Source organism: Globicephala melas, chromosome 9, assembly GCF_963455315.2.
Source record: "Globicephala melas chromosome 9, mGloMel1.2, whole genome shotgun sequence".
In the NCBI taxonomy this organism is placed as follows: domain Eukaryota; kingdom Metazoa; phylum Chordata; class Mammalia; order Artiodactyla; family Delphinidae; genus Globicephala; species Globicephala melas.
The window spans coordinates 81,627,661-81,645,712 of record NC_083322.1 but is presented as its reverse complement, the minus strand read 5'-3'; the positions used below and the strand labels follow the sequence as shown (position 1 = coordinate 81,645,712).

At 37.2% G+C, this 18,052-nt stretch overlaps 1 protein-coding gene across 2 annotated transcripts in view; it reads right to left on the bottom strand.

Moving 5' to 3' along the window:
- SEMA3C (semaphorin 3C) overlaps nucleotides 1-17,361 on the bottom strand; it is a 186,026-nt gene extending 168,665 nt beyond the window's left edge. For both annotated transcript variants that reach the window (XM_070046305.1, XM_030834271.2), the window contains exons 1-2: nucleotides 17,006-17,361; nucleotides 14,840-14,980 (exon numbers count right to left, since the gene is read on the bottom strand). In XM_070046305.1, coding sequence (XP_069902406.1) covers nucleotides 14,840-14,942 — 103 coding nt within the window. In that variant the 5' untranslated portion in view covers nucleotides 14,943-14,980; nucleotides 17,006-17,361. The remainder of the gene's footprint in view (nucleotides 1-14,839; nucleotides 14,981-17,005) is intronic.
- Between the last annotated feature and the right edge of the window lie 691 nt (nucleotides 17,362-18,052).

The window sequence follows — 18,052 nt, the reverse complement described above, 5'->3', positions numbered from 1 at the left end:
GGAAATTGAAAAAACTGAGTGTGTCTCAGTGCTATAGTTAGTTGACGCTGCAATGGTATCCATAAAAAAGAGCACCTGAATTTTTTTTTTCTTTAAAAGAAAGTATAGGCTATATTGAAGTTAGGGGGACACACCCTGATAAACCTGTATACTGAGGTAAGGAGAGTGAATAATAAGTTTTTCTATAGTTATCCTTTGTCTGAGCTCAGATTTGCTCTCACAGCCACAAAAGGAGACCTCACCTACAGCAACAAAATAAACTTGTTCCAGACGGTGATTCCCTCATCCTTACTTTGATGAAACTGAAATTGAAGAGGGAATTAGGAATGGTGTACAGAATGAGTTTTATTTCCTTTATTTTCAGGAAGGCTTGCTGTTCCACGAGAAGAGCAAAAATATACTGACACCCTTAACATGATAAAGTGAGTTATAGTGTGACTTCCTCAGAAAATGGTTTTTTATTTTAATTGTGATTTTTGTGGACCTTAAAACTAATTCTAGCAGCATCTGCAGAAACGGCTCTGGCTCTGGACTCTGACTGCTTGTGTTTTATCATGTCCCTTTCCATTCCTGTGACCTCAGGTAAGTTACTTTCTCTGTACCTCCATTTTATGAGGATGAAAATAGTGCCTAATTCACAGTGTTGTTAGAGAATAAAATGAGATAATGTGAAGTATTTAGAATAGTGCCTGGCACAAAGGCAACATTAACGTTAGTGATTATTATTATAATGAATACAAATAAATTATCAAAATATTTTAGAAACACAGAAGACAAAATGGTAGCACACATCTATGAAGGATGGAAAAATGCATATATTTAGTTCTAGGTATATTTTTCTAAATCAAAACTGCAAAGAAAGTCTATGTAACGTATCCTATTAACCACACTTGTGAAAAACATATCCACATATTTGATCAACATGCAAAATGGATTTAAAATAATCTATCAAGCATCACTTGAGTCACCTTCATTTGACAGTTCAATCATAAATATTCATATGTATCTATGGATAATCATGGAATATGACGCATTTTTTCATGGAATTGCTATAGTTGGTTGACTAAATTAACAGAGCATATAAGCTCACTCTTCTGATTTCAGATTACTGAAGCATCCCTCTTTGTTCCCAACTGCAGGAACCTTGTACCTCTAGGAATGGCTTAACACCACAACATCATCTTTTGGCAACAGAATTAAGCTTATTGGATTCTGAGAAAACTCACCAAGAATTACTTTTTTATGACAGGAAAATATGTTTCCAACTTTTTTCTAAAAATCATTTAAAAAGAGATACACAGCATATCACTGTAATACATTTCTGTCCTAATATTTCCCAAGAGACATTCTTTGCTATACCTAAAACTTCTCTCCTCCAATTCAAGGCTATGAAACAGATTTTGTCTTATTTTGACTACTAGAGTCCCATGTCAATATATACCTTACGGCAATATAGACATATAGAATTTTTGGGCAATTTCTTCTCATTTTCTATTCCCACAGTATTTTACAACTGTTTTAACTTGCTCTTTACACCACAAATTTAGTGCTACTCTAAAGATTCTTTATGCTTTAGGTAACATCCAACTCACACTTGCATTCATCAATCCCTTCCTGAGTTCAGTGACTCTCTCACAGGGGAAGAATGCAAAGAGCTTCCTATTCACACAGCACCCCTTGTTGAGTTAGGTTTATTAAAACATGCAGGTGTTATTTAAGATGTTTAATTGACATTTAACTGAGACCACTGGCAGGGAAATTAAAGGAAATTGTAGTAACACAAGTTTTCCCAAGAACTAAGTATTTCAGAAGATTCAATACAACCAGAGTGAGCATTCTCCAAGATTAATGGAGTAATCAAGGCTTTATTTTTATCTCTTGGGCAACCAGTAGGCAAACTGTTTTCAACAAATGTGCCTTGCAATGTTAATGCTACCAGAGTTCATAAAGAGGCAATTTATTGTTTTGAGTTTATTGTCCAATAACAATTTATCAGCTTTTGGATTCAGCCTACTAGTTCACAGGGGTCCTTTCATTTATTGTTTAATTAACTAAGCTTTCTGTCAAATGAGGCAGATATTAAAAGATAAAAGAAGTTTTGTAAAATTCCATCATCTTTCATTTGTATACTATCAATGACCTGGAGACTTCGACAGCTTTATTAATTAAAATTCAGCACTAAAAGAAGGCAAAAAGAATCACAAAGTAAATAACTGAAAGAGCTTATAATCTTATGCAACCCTAGTCTCTACACTGAATACACTTGTTTCCCGATACAACTCACACTGACATTTTTATGTTTTTAAACCATTGTCATGCATATGTAAATGTAAATGTAAAACTCAACTTTGGGCTGGAAAATTGGCCAATATTAGCTATGTATCCAAATAGCAAAAATCTTTATGGAGTTTTAATCTTTTAATTGTTTTTTTCTTTTGAGTTTTAGGTAATTAGTCACAGGCTTAAATGGGGTGAGGAACAGTTTAGTAGTAGAAAGTCTTTACTGAACATAGCAAGGAATTACTAGCAGTCACAAATAATTGAGTTTTCTGCCATGCATTTAACTATCAATGAATTTATTTTTGAGCATTCATAGCTTTATAAAGCAATTTAAAATATTTCCATGGTTATCTTGATAACTCATAAGAGTTTTTTAGAAACTCTAAAAAGAAAACTTGAAGTGGAGCCAGACAGCTGCCTATTCAGTAAAATGATATTCAGGCTTTTTGAAGCTTGTGTTTTATTGAGTGCACCTTAGTCTTATCCTACTTCTTTATTTCAGAATATTATCTTTCTAGATCTAAATACATAAACAAAAATGATAATCCAGTATTTATCAGGATTACTTAAAAAAATAAGGTCTGATAACTTAGAGGTTTGTACTAACAAAACCAAAACATCCACATGACTGAATTAGTGCTTCTTTGCCAAAAAATCCACCTCTGGCACAGCAACCCACAATTAGGAGGGATCTCACAAATATAGAGCTTCTCCTTGAGGAGTGAATGGTTTGTGCCCCATATCAAGCACCCCAACCCTTGGGACTTACACAGGAGACATGAGGCCCCATAATGTCTGGTTTTGAAACAAAGGGGCTTATGTCCAGGAGACCCAAAAGGCTGCTGGGAAGTGAGATTCTGCTATTAAAGGGCTTTTACATACAGACAACTCGCCTTGGGACTCAGCACAAAAGTAGCAGTTTGAAAACCTCCTAGTCTACATGTGAAGGAAATTCATTTGCTAATCTTAAAGCATCTGCTGGAGGGGTAGTGGCCTTTTAGGAATCTCTCTGGGGATGGAGGTGTTGGTGGGTGACATTTTTTGTGTTCTCCCCACTACCTGGCTAGTACCACCAGGCACATACAGTCACAGCACTTTCCTGCTGCTCTGCTAAATTTCTGGCATTCACGACCTGCCCTGTGTTCTCCTGCTGCCTTCTAAAGCTGGAAGTTGCATTACTGTACTCTTCTGCTCCATCTCTAAAGATAACATCTGCAGATGCATCATGACCCTGAGTTCTCCTGCTGCCTCGCTAAAGCCAGCAGGTGTGCACAGTCCACACAGGAGATGCACCCTGATCACCTGCCTCTGGTGGCCAGGGGAGCTTTTGTTTCTGGGCCCTACAGGACTGAAACAATCAGAGAGTCAGTTCTTGGAAGGCTACCACACCCAGGGCATTGAACAGACAGCAGAATGAAACACAACCCCAGTCTTTCTGTGAAAAAAGGCCTATTTTCTTGAGCTTCAACCTGAGGGGGAAACTTAAGGTTTGCCACACATCTAGAAGCTATGGAAGTGCTCTCAGGGAATGTAGGACAGGGAATGCCATCATTGTATTCTCCTCCCTCGGCCTCACTACAGCTCACTGGTGCCTCCCAGAAAGGAGTTTATACACTCGTCTGGAGCCCTGAGTTTTGCAACTGTCATCCAGGCGACACCTCCACATCAACTGATCTGGAAGACAGCAGGGCTTACATTTGTGGTCCCACAGAGCTGTATATATTTGCATACTTTAAAAGCTGCTACCTGAGGGTATTCTTTCCAATCAGCCTGAAACTAGGTGCTCTCTGAGATCCCTCCCTATGGAACACTGATGGGGCTTGGTATACCCTCAACATCTGTGACATACCAAAAATAAATCAGGCTGCTTAGACAATCACAGGGGTTTGAGAGACACGCAAGAGTTACTGCAAGGTTGAAAAACAAGGTTCATCTCCTACATAAGACCACTCCTTTGAGACTGAGAGAGGTAGCTGTTTCATCTAATACATAGACACAAATACAGAGAGTCAAGCAAAATGAGGAAACAAGAATATGTTCCAAACAAAGAACAAAATAAAACCTCAGAAAAAATCTGAATTAAACGAAGACAAGTAATTTGTCTGATAAACAGTTCAAAGTACTAGTCATAAAGATTTTCATTGAATTTGGGAGAAGACTGGATGAACACAGTGAGAACTTGAACAAATACAGAAAAGATAATAAAGTACCAAACAGAAGTCTCAGAATTGAAGAATACAAAAATGGAACTGAAAAATACACTAGAGGGGTTCAACAGCAGACTAGATGAAACGAAGAAAGAATTGGTAATCTGGAAGACAGGGCAGTGGAAATTCACACAAACAGGGCAGCAAAAGAAAAAAAGAATTTTAAAAAGTTAAGATAGTTTACAGGACTTCTAGGACAACATAAAGAGAAACAGCATTTGCCTTACAGGGGTCTCAGAAGGAGAAGAGAAAAAAGACAGAAGATTTATTTGAAGAAATAATGGCTGAAAACTTCCCTAACCTGGGAAAGGAAACAGAATCCAGATCCAGGAATCCCAGAAAGTTCCAAATAAGAAGAACCCAAAGAGATCCACACCAAGACACATCATAATACACTGTCACAATTTAAAGATTGAGAAAGAATGTTAAAAACAGCAAGAGACAAAAAACAACTTGTTACATAGAGGGGAACACCCATTAGGCTATCAGCAGAATTTTCAGCAGAAACTTGGCAGAATAGAGGGAATAGCGTGATATATCCAAGGTGCTGAAAGGAAAAACTTCCAACCAAAAATACTCTACGCCACAAGGTTATCATCCTGAATTGAAGGGGAGATAAAGTTTTCCAGGCAGGAAAAAGCTAAAGCAGTCCATAACCAGTAAACTGGCCTTACATGAAAAGTTAAAGGGACTTTTTTAAGCTGAAAGGAAGTGGTACCAATTAGTAACAAGAAAACATATGAAAATAAAAATCTCACTGGTAAAGGTAACTATATAGTAAAGGTAGTGGATTAATAACTTATGAAGCTAGTGTGAAGGTTAAAAGACAAAAGTAGTAAAAATAACTATAACTATAATTAGTTAAGGGATACATAAACTAAAAAGATGTAAAATGTGAAATCAAAAACATAAAAGGTGGTCGGGGGAGTAAAAGTATACAGTTCTAGAATGCATTCTAATTTAACTTGTTTTCAACTTAGAGTAGACTGTTATGTATATAAGCTGTTATATGTGAACCTCATGGTAACCACAAAGCAAAAACCTATGGTAGATACACAAAAGATGAGAAAAAAATCTAAGCATAACACTAAAGAAAGTCATCAAAACACAAGGGAAGGGGCTTCCCTGGTGGTGCAGTGGTTGAGAGTCCGCCTGCTGATGCAGGGGACACGGGTTTGTGCCCCGGTCCGGGAGGATCCTGTGTGCCACGGACCGGCTGGGCCCGTGAGCCATGGCCGCTGAGCCTGCGCGTCCGGAGCCTGTGCTCCGCAACGGGAGAGGCCACAGCAGTGAGAGGCCCATGTACCTCAAAAACAACAACAACAACAACAACAACAAACAAACAAAAAAAGAAACACAAGGGAAGAGAGTAAGAGAAGATGAAAGGAGCAGAGAAGAACTACAAAACAGCCCCAAAAAACAATTAGCAAATTTGTACATATCTATTAAACATTATTTTAAATGTAAAGGGAATAAATTCTACAATCAAAAGATAGAGTGGCTGAATGGATTAAAAAACAAGGGCCATCTACATGCTTCTTACAAGAGACTCACTTCAGACCTAAGGACATACATAGACTAAATGTTAAGGGATGAAAAAAGATGTTTTATGCAAACAAAACCAAAGGAAAGATGGGGTAGCTATACTTATGTCAGACAAAATAGACTTTAAAATGAATAATGTAAAAAAAAAAAAACCAAAGATGGTCATTACATAATGATAAAGGGGTTAAACCAACAAGAAGATATAACATTTGTAAATATTTGTGCACCCAAAATAAGAGTACCTCAATATATAAAGCAAATATTAACAGACCTAAAGGGAGAAAATGACAGCAGTATAATAATAGCAGGGGACTTTAGTACCCCACTAAGATCAATGAATAGATCATCCAGACAGAAAATTAACAGAACATCAGTCTTAAATAACACATTAGACCAGAAAAATTTAACAGATGTATACAGAACATTCCATCCAAAAGCAGCAGAATACACATTCTTCTCAAGTGCACATGGAATATTTTCCAGGATAGATCGTATGTTAGGTCATAAAACAAGTCTCAATGAATTTAAGAAGACTGAAGTCAATTCAAGCATCTTTTCTGATTATAATAGTATAAAACTAGAAATCAATTACACGAAAAAAAAGGAAAAAAACCCCACAAATATGTGGAGATTAAACAACATGCTACTGAACAACCAATGGGTCAATGAAGAAATCAAAAGAGAAATCAAAAAATAACTTGGGACACATGAAAATGGAAATACAAGAAATACAACACACCAAAATCTATGGGATAGAGCAAAAACAGTTGTAAGAGGGAATCATAGTGATACAGGCCTACCTCAAGAAACAAGAAAATATCAAATAAACCATCTAACTTTACATTTAAATGGACTAGAAAAAGAAGAATAAATGAAGCCCAAATTAGTAGAAGGGAGGAAATAATAAAGATCAGTGTGGAAATAAATTAAACAGAGACTAAAAGACAACAGAAAAGATTAATGAAACTAAGATCTGGTTCTTTGAAAAGATAAACAAAATTTTTTTGATGCACCAAAGAGAAAAAGAGAGAGGGTTCAAATAAATAAAATCAGAAACGAAAAAGGAGACTTTACAGAAATACAAGGAATCACAGAAATACAAGGAACCATAAAAGACAACTATGAACAATTAAACACCAAGAAATTTGACAACCCAGAAGAAGTGGATAAATTTCTAGAAGCATACAACCGGCCAAGATTCAATGATGAGGAAATAGAAAATCTGAATAGACCAATTACTAATAAAGAGATTGAATCAGTAATTGAAAATGTCCCAACAAACAAAAGTCTAGGACCAGATGGCTTCTCTGGTGAATTCTACCAAACATTCAAAGAAGATTTAATATCTATCCTTCTTAAAACTCTTTTTTTTTTTTTTCGGTATGCGGGCCTCTCACTGTTGTGACCTCTCCTGTTGTGGAGCACAGGCTCTGGATGCGCAGGCTCAGTGGCCATGGCTCACGGGCCCAGCCACTCGCCGGCATGTGGGATCTTCCCGGACCAGGGCACAAACCCGTGTCCCCTGCATCAGCAGGCAGACTCAACCACTGCGCCACCAGGGAAGTCCTGTCCTTCTTAAAACTCTTGCAAAAAATTGAAGAGGAGGGAATGCTTCCAAACTCATTTTATGAGGCCAGCATTACACTGATACCAAAGCCAGTAAAGGACACCAAACACACACACACAAATTACAGGCCAATATCCCAGATAAGCATAGGTGCAAAGATCCTCAACAAAATATTAGCAAACACAATTCAACAATACACTAAAAAGAGCATACACCATGATCAAGTGGGATTTATTCTAGGGATGTAAGGATGGTTCAACATCTGCAAATTAATCAACATAATATACTACATTAACGAAATGGAGAAAAATCACGATTGTCTCAAATAAATGCAGAAAAAGCATTTGACAAAATTCAACTTTCATTCACAATAAAAACTCAACAAAGGGGGTATAGAGGGAACACGCTTCAACATAATAAGGACCCTATATGACAAACCCACAGGTAACCTCATATTCAATGGTGAAAAGCTGAAAGCTTTTCCTCTAAGATTAGGAACAAGACAAGGATGCCCACTCTTTCCACTTCTATTCAACATAATATTGGAAGTCCTAGCCAGTGCAATTAGGAAAGAAAAAGAAATACAAGACATCCAAATTGGAAAGGAAGAAGTAATACTGTCACTATTTGTGGACAACATGATTATATATATATAAATTCATAAGACTTCACAAAAAAACTTTTAAAATGAATAAACTCAGTAAATTTTCAGGGTACAAAATCAATATTCAAAATTTGGATGCATTTCTATACACTAACAATGAACTATTAGAAAGAGGAATTAAGAAAACAATCCCCCCTTTATAATTGCATCAGAAAGAATAAAATACTTTATTTCTATTAATCAAAACCATTTTTGATATTCCAGATAGGAATCATGGATTAGGGCAAAGGATAAAGGGCCAAATGAATGCCGGTGAGTTTGTGCATTATATAAACCTTACCTAGTATCTTTGTCTTACATCACATTGACTAAACTTGAGTCGCATAGCCACTCATACTTGTAAAGAAATTTGGAGGACCAAGACAGCAAGGGAGCATCCCCACTTCCATCATCAATGAAAACACAGACTGCGGCTTTGGAAGACTCCATACACACTACCTCACTGGATCACTAGATAAACTCAGTGAAGTATGTATTCAGCACCTACATTGGTGCTATGAATTTTTGAGTGTTAGAATATTACTGTTTCCCATTATTTTCTGCTCTTACAAAAACCAGCCTCAGGAAGAATGCCTTAAATATTAAACTTTTAGTTGTGCATGGCCCAAGACCAAAGACAGAAGCAGAAGAGACTAATTTACCACAGGAACCATGGAGGAGCTTCTCTTTGTTTTGCTTTGAAAAGCAGCTATGAGAGGAGCTGAGTAAGGCATGATGACTAAATGTAATGTGCTATCCTGGATGGGATCCTGGAACAGAAAAAGGATGTTAGGTGAAAACTAAGGGGGCTTCCCTGGTGGCGCAGTGGTTGAGAGTCTGCCTGCCGATGCAGGGGACACGGGTTTGTGCCCCTGTCCGGGAGGATCCCACATGCCGTGGAGCGGCTGGGCCCGTGAGCCATGGCCGCTGAGCCTGCGCGTCTGGAGCCTGTGCTCCGCAATGGGAGAGGCCACAACAGTGAGAGGCCCGCGTACAGCAAAAAAAAAAAAAAAAAACTAAGGAAATCTTAAAAAATGGACTTTATTTAATAGTAATATATAAATATTGGTCTATTAATTGTAACCAATGTACCATATTAATATAAGATGTTAGCAAGAGAAGAAACTGGGTGTAGGGTATATGGAAGCTACCTGTACTACCTTCTTAATTTTTCTGTAAATCTAAAACTCTTCTAAGAGTAAAGTTTATTTAAAAGGAAAAAAAGAGTAAATACCTAGGAATAAATTTAACCAAAGAGGTGAAAGACCTGTACACTGAAAACTATATACTGAAAGAAACTGAAGAAGAAACATGGAAATGAAAAGACATTCTGTGCCTATGCATTGGAAGAATTAATACAGTTAAAATGTCCATATTACCCAAAGCAATATACAGATTCAATGCAGTCCCTATCAAAATTCCAATGACATCTTTCACGGAAATTGAACAAACAATTCCAAAATTTGTATGGAACCACAAAAGACCCTGAATAGCCAAGAAATCTTGAGAAAGGTGAATAAGGCTGGGATATCATGCACCCTGATTTCAAACTATATTACAAAGCTGTAGTAATCAAAAGTGTATGGTATTGGCATAAAAACAGACACATAGGTAAATGTAACAGAACACAGAGCCCAGAAATAAACTCAAGCATACACGGTCAATCATTTACAACAAAGAAGCTAAGAATATACAATGGGGAAAGGACAGCCTCCTCAATAAATGGTGTTGGAAAAACTGGACAGCCCAATGCAAAAAAAAAAAAAAAAGAATCCAGACTATTATTTTATAGCATACACAAAAATGTACTCCAAATGGATTAAAGATTTAAAAGTAAGACCAGAAACAAAAAACTCTTAGAAGACAACACAGGAAATAAGTTCCTTGACATCAGTCTTGGTGACGATTTTTTGGGTCTGACTCCAAAAGCAAAGGCAACAAAAGCAAAAATCAACAAATGGAACTATATCAAAGTAAAAAGCTGCTGCACAGCAAAGGAACCCACCAACAAAATAAAAAGGCAACCTTCTGAATGGGAGAATATATTTGCAAAACATATTATATATACAATAAGGGGTATTACCCACAATATATAAAGGCCTCATACAACTCAATAGCAAAATTACAAATAATTCGACTAAAAAATGGGCAGAACATATGAATAAACATTTTCCAAAGAGTCATACAAATGGCCAAGGGGCACATGAAAAGATACTCCATATCACTCATCTTTAGGGAAATGCAAATCAAAATCACAATGAGATAGCTCACCTTAGACCACACCTGTCAGAATGGCTACCAACAAAAAGACAAGAAATAAGTGTTGGTGAGATCGTGAAGAAAAGGGAACCCTTGTGCACTGTTGGTGGGAATGTAAATTGCTGCAGCAACTATAGAAAACAGTGGGGAGGTTCCTCAAAAAACTGAAAATAGAATTACCATATGATTCAGTAATTCCACTTCTAGGTATTTATCCAAAGAGAATGAAAACCCTAACTCAAAAGATATATGAACACCCAAGTTCATTGCAGCATTATTTAAAGTAGCCAAGATATGGAAACAACCTAAGCTTCCGTCAATGAATGAATGGATAAAGAAGATATGGTATGCATATACAATGGAATATTATTCGCCCACAAAAAAGAATGAAATCTTGCTATTTGCAACAACATGGATGGTCCTTGAGGGCATTATGCTAAGTGAAATAAGTCAGACAAAGACAAAAACTGTATGATCTAATTTATATATGGCATCTTAAAAAAAAAAAGTCCAAGCCTTAGACACAGCGCACAGATTGGTGGTTCCAGAGGCAGGGCGTAGAGGGTGGGCAAAATTGGTGAAGGGGTCAAAAGATATAAAACTTCTGGGTATAAAATAAATACGTTATGGGGATATAATATATAGCATGGTGACTACAATTAATAGTACTGTATTTGAAAGTTGCTAAGAAAGCAAATCTTAAAGTTCTCATCACAAGAAAAATAATTTTTGGAACTTTTTACAATGACATATGGTAACAACCTGTTGCAGTAACCATTCTGCAGTGCATACAAATATCGCATCATTATGTTGTACACCTAAAACTAATACAATGTTATATGTCAATTATAGCTCAATAAAAATGTAAACAAAAGAGAAAAGAATATCTAATTTTTAAATAGAAACAATATTTAGCACATTTAAAGTAGTCATCAGATTTCATATCTATTCAAATATAGACAATATTTCCATTTTTCTGAAGCTCAGCACCTTTTCTTAAAATTACATGCAACTGATATCTTCTGTCAAATTATGGAGTATTTATTCCTGATTTTGTAAAAGATTACATGCTAAAATTTCTTCTTGATAAAGCAGAATCTTTTCAACAATTATTTCCCTTGCATATTAGCAAGCAAAACAAGTTTTGTCTATTTATATACATAGCCTCGCCTTTCCTTATGACCCTTATTGATCTTAAAGATTTTCTGGAAAAAAATATACAATAATGTTATGAAATGTGAATTTGTCAAACAATTGGAATTTTTTCAAGAAAAATTCAACTCAAACAAAAATAATTTGCATGAACGTTTTATTCATTTGAAAAGGTATATGGCAAAAAATAAGAATTATAAAAATTATGAAATGCAATATCTAATAGGAGTCACAGTTCTTTTTTTATTTTTTGTTGCGGTACGTGGGCCTCTTACTGTTGTGGCCTCGCCCGTTGCAGAGCACAGGCTCCGGACGCGCAGGCTCAGTGGCCATGGCTCACGGGCCCAGCCGCTCCGTGGCAAGTGGGATCTTCCCGGCCCGGGACACGAACCCGTGTCCCCTGCATTGGCAGGCCGACCCTCAACCACTGCGCCACCAGGGAAGCCCAAGTCACTGTTCTTTTAACATGCAAGATTTATCTAGCACAAATGTAACTAATTAATAACACCTGAAGTACATTCTCCTATAGTAGTGATGACCATCTGGTTGACCTTGCACTAGATGAATAGGGAAGGCAAATCTGTAAATCATTGTTTCCCAAATGTTATCACCACCACAAGAAGGGATGGAATTTGGATGGGAGAAGAGATCTCTTATTTCACCCACCTTTAAATTGACTGTGATTCTTAATTGGACAGTAAGACAAGACTGAGAGGATTCTTCTAATGTGTCACTCAGAAATTTTTAATTATGAAATAAATGAAAGTATATATCTGTATATATTTAAATTAACATATATTCATATATATGTCAACCTTGTACAAAGTTCTATATTTTGATGTTAAGACTAAACCATTTTGGAAGAAATTTAGTAACCTATTCAGTGCGATACTCAGAGAAGTCATAATAAGATCAAAGAGACACTTTAAGTGATAAGAAATTTGGAACAGGATCTCAAGCAGGTTCACTGTCAAATCTCTTAAGAAAATTAATATGAATTAATGATTGAAATATATACATTTTAACAATTGGTTTTGCTCAAGGTACTTTTCCAATGATACTTTGTCTATTATACAGTTCATTTTTGGAGTTTTTTTGGTATTAATTTAGAAACCGTGGCATTTCATTATGCTTGTTGATATATCTCTTTAAAACAGTATTCAAATTAAGTGAATTCTATCTCTCTAATTATTTCCTATTAAGACTCTTGGGAAGAATAAAATAGGAATTATAAGACTTTCAGATCATTAGCTTATCTAATCATGCTGTATTCTGCATATGTTATAAATTAAAGTATTATTCTATAAGAATCAGTTTTGAGATTAAGAGCATTTAAAATTTTAGATATGCAGAATTTTAAAAAGCCCATCATAATTTCTAGTCACTTTGTAAATAGCAGTCACTGTCCTACATGGTATTGAAGTTTGGTTTTAAAAGATTGTATTAATTTCCTCTGTAAAAGGTAAATTGTAATTGTCTTTTCAAACACAGACCTAATGAATTCTCTCTACTGACACACTTGTTTTTAATGTTTACATATTTTGGTTTAAGTTTCAGTTAAAAGAAGTTCGATTAGTTTCAAAGTAATAGAGAGAGCAAGTTTAGATACCTCATCTATGAGACCACTCCATCTTCCTGTATGCTGAGAGAAATACAGAAAACTGGGGAGAAATTGTACTGTTCCTTAATGCCTTTCTTTTTTATTTGATTAGGTAATTCATAGTTCTCAACTTAGGAGAAGAGGTGTTGGCAGACTGCAAGATTTGTTAGTAATTAAAAAAAAAAAAAGATACTTCAAAGGTCTGTTTTTCCTTTCTTCCCAACTTAACTGCATAGCCATGGTCTTTTGAGGGGAATGCCTAACTCAGAAGCTAAGGAAACAAGTAGAAGCTCACACACTCTAAGTTCTAAATAAGGCCCCTTCAGTGCTTATGATGACCTTGGGGAAAGCACTTGGTGATTTAAGAAAGAAAGAGAAAAGGATAGCCATTTGAGTGATAAGTGTCAGTCATACTGCTGTTTGACATTCAACATAGAGTTTCAAAGACATCCTGCTACATAAGGCTTGAGAGTATACTATTTCTCAAATGAATGAAAATATGCCCAGTGACACTGAGGTTTACGCAGAGACAGAGCTGAAAGAAGTAATAAAAATATAAATGACCTGACTGGCAGGATGATATTCCTGCCTGATCCATTTCTTTCTTTCTTTCTTTCTTTTTTTTTTGCGGTACGCGGGCCTCTCACTGTTGTGACCTCTCCCGTTGCGGAGCACAGGCTCCGGACGCGCAGGCTCAGCGGCCATGGCTCACGGGCCCAGCCGCTCCGCGGCATGTGGGATCTTCCCGTACCAGGGCACGAACCCATGTTCCCTGCATCGGCAGGCGGACTCTCAAACACTGCTCCACCAGGGATGCCCTCTGATCCATTTCTTATTCCATCTGTCCAATTAGTATGCGTTACGTGACTGACCAAAATCATCCATCTACAAGTCATTTGAACCATATACATTAAAGCTCATGCGCACATTTGGCAAACCATACCCTCAGAGGACCATAAGCCTTTCACGTTTGTGAAAATTTGAAATTACACTCGTTTCCCTAAGCTTCTGAAGAGAACATCTGCATACAACAGCAATCAAAATATTGCAATATTTCCGACTATTCTTTTAGGTCCTTTTCAATTAATTAGGAGACTTTGCCAACCTCAGGAACTCCTCATGGAAATAGAAGAAACACCAGTAGAACAATGTATGGAGAGACCAGTTTTGAGGCTAAGGCCCAATATGTATTATAAAAAATTGTAATAATTAAACTTGCATAGCTCTTTCTGCTGATGAGGATTAGCAGTTAAGGGGTGTTCCTCAACAAAGCCAAGTGACTACTAAGATCAAAGACCTTAGGCTTTGAGTTCTTCACCATCTCCTCATACGCGTGCATGCAAACACAGAAGAAACTTCAGAAAGGGCAGAATATACTTCAAGCATTTTCATAAACAAATGCAAGAGAGGCTTTTGTCTAATAACCAATAATTTAAAATAGCTGTCATCCAAAAAGCTGTCCACTAGATATTTTTAAAGCTAGTCAATACTCAATAATATTTTACTGTCTTTAGTAATTTTTGAATCTGGATAAGAAAAAATACTTCAAATAACATTGTCCTCAGAGTGTTTATCAACTTTCTTACCATCAAATGTTAAGTAAACTCTTGCTTGGGGCTGAGATGATCCTTTTACACAGGTAGAACAAACAAATACTCCAACCAAGACCCAAATTGCCTGGAATGCCATTTCTTCAGATTTGCAAGTTAATATCCAAGGGGAAGTACCTTTAAAATAAAGATAACAAGTTTGTTATATTTCACTTCACATTTTAGGAGCACACCCCCCCTTCCCACCACACACGCAAAACCAGCAATCTAGACAGAGCACTCTATTCACAAAAGACACAGCTGAACTTTTACAGTCATGCAAACAGTAGGAGGTGCTGTGACTGTTTCTTAGATGTGAAAATTTGGATTTGATTTCATTTGTGTCTGGAAGTCTTTGTTAAAAATGAAATCATTTCATCTTCCAGCAAAATAATGCTAATATTAAATAAGGCAGCCAGGAAAAAGTTACTGATTCCCAAAGGAAAAGCCAATATTTAAACTTATTTTTCGCTTTAAAAAACACATTACATTGAAAAGACTTGAGAATGGTGCAAATAGGTATTAGTGGATGAAAACTTCTCTTTCTACCATAAATATAGTAGCAGTAGGAAAATCCCACATGAACATTCACTTCCACACACTCATTAGCTTTTTTGGAGTAACCATCTCTGAAATGATATTTCTACACAGAGATCTACTAGTGCTCAATCCTTGATCACTGGAATTAGTTATCTGCCAGTTTATACAGATGACCATACAGCTGTTAAATGATGTAGATGAGGTAACCATGGATTTGTGCCAAATTCAAACCAATGACTTAGTGGTGAGCAATCCAGTGAACCATATATCCCTCAATGCATATTTAAAATAAATCGACTAGAAAGTGGGCTGTCAAAATGTCAAAAGATAAATCAGAGAGACAGGTATTACTGTTTGAAACTATAGCTATAAAATTGACACATGCTATTAACTAATGTCTGAATAACAAAGATCAGGTAATGTGTAACTTCATATCTATAGGAGCTCTAGTGGCCACAATATGCAAAATAAACTCAGGACCATAAAAGAAACCCCATCATTTTGAATCTACCACAATTATACAATAAGATGACATGACAGAGTTTAATCTAGAAATTTATTTTTACAAGTTACAACAATACTGATCTTCAATATTATGTGGCTTTTAAAATTAAAATTTTACCACTAATTTTATTCAATAAAGAAATGCCACTAAAATTTGAAAAGTAACAGAAGCAATAGAAAAGCTTTAGTAATACAGAAGCAAAGGAACAATTAAACCGAACATGCCATTGTAAACAAAAATTATAAGTTGATTTCCTAGGTGGTATATATGTTATAAGAGGCAGAAACAAAATTGCATGCTTCTTTTACCACACAGATGGAGGAAACCCTAGAGATGTTTGTGTTGGTAATTTTCAAAAGAAACACTTTCTTCCTGCTTCCACAACCTCTTCACCTTGTCATCCCTAAATTAACTTAGAAGAAAATTGATTTTATAGGGTGACTTTCCCTTAGTAATTTACTCCCTGGTTTTGTTGACTTTATGTATAAAGACCCCCACACACAAAGCTATAAATATGCCTAAACTTTGTCTCTTTATTAAGCAGGCTGATAATAATCACGAATTTCTACATATTGCTATTAACAATATCTTATCTGATATGCCTCCACGATAGCTACATATGCCACAAATTGCAAAGAATAATATTGGAGATGAAATGACAGGTCAAGTGGAGTGAGTATACAGAGCAATGTGATTTCAAGCCAACCTAGAGCTGAGAAGGGACTGAAAGCCAAGTGTCTCATACACGCCCCCGCCCCTCATATTTTATGACTTCTTCCCTTTAACTCAAACACTTAAGACATGCTGCTTGTTGTTTTCACTTGTACTGATTGAACACTAATAACACGTAAGAAAAGGACTCTTTTATAAAATCCTCTCGAGTAATTTTGCCTTAGAAGGCAGGGAAATACTCAGCTTTAAACTCTCCGCAGGTGTCACAACCTAAAGAAACAATTCCAGCCGGGCCCTCAGCAAGGGAAACACTTCCATGACAAACTGCATGCGCTCTTAAGAAAATATCCAGACCTGAGCACACTGATATGTGAAAAGTCTATACCCAGACCCAAAAGTTATATTTTTCTAAATTTGTAATGCTGAAAACAACGAATCCAGCTTACCGATGTGGGACGAGATCAGCACGGAAAAGTCAATTTGCTACAGGTTTGGATCCGCGTGTTTGTAGTCCTTTTCCCCAAAGACCGTAATTTCTAGGGCGTCCCAGAGGTGAAATTCTTTCTTCCCGGTCCTCTGAGTTTCTTTGTAAAGGAATCCTCAGCGTTGCAGTGGCGCGGCACCGGGAGCCCTGCTCTGCGTCGCTCAATCAAGCACTATGAAGTGAATGGAAAGTGGCCGGCGCATGGGGCGAGCGCTCGGGTGTCCGATTACAGCGACGCGGCGCGCGGCTCTGGCTGCCCCAGCGCGCCGCCCAGCCGGCTCGCTTCACCCGCCCAGCACACTCGGCCGCATCTCCACCCGCCGCGAGGCCCCACCCAGAGCGCGCCCGCGAGAGGGTGGCAGGGAGCCGCCAGGGCGGGGCCGACCCCAGGACAAGCCGCCCTAGAGATACAGGAATGCGCCGCAGCAGTCTGGGGGACGAACTGAGCACCTCTGCTGCTTTCGCGCTCTGCAGTGGAGTGAACAACTTAACAGGGTGTGCTCCAAGGTTTTTGTTTGTTACTGGCTGCTCTTGGAAGGCATTCAAGATTAAGCTTGGCCTTAAATATCAAAGTGCAAAGCAGCTTTTGCAAGAGAAGGATCACTAAATCCTTTTAAGGCAAAGAGATGCGTTTTTAAAAGGGCACGAGTCTCGTTCTTTTCCCGTAGAAAATTTTCTAAAACCGGTCGAGATAAACCAACAGCCTCGTCGCAGATGCTTATCCTTTTAATGGGTATTGTTTCCTATTGTTTCCTTAATGTCCGAAAGGCAGTAACTCTGTTGACCTCACCACGTTGACTCATAATACAGTACTCTACCTCCACCCTCCCAGATATTACCAAAACATAATTACAAGAAATTATTTCACAGTTTTGTAAAGGAAGGCTGTTCTGAACTATGCCAGCAGATACAGGTTTACAAATCTAGGCCTCAGGGGGTATATTTCAGCACTACTTTCAGATAAACTTGTTAAACTCTGGAATGACTTTGATGTTTAAGTGAAAATTAT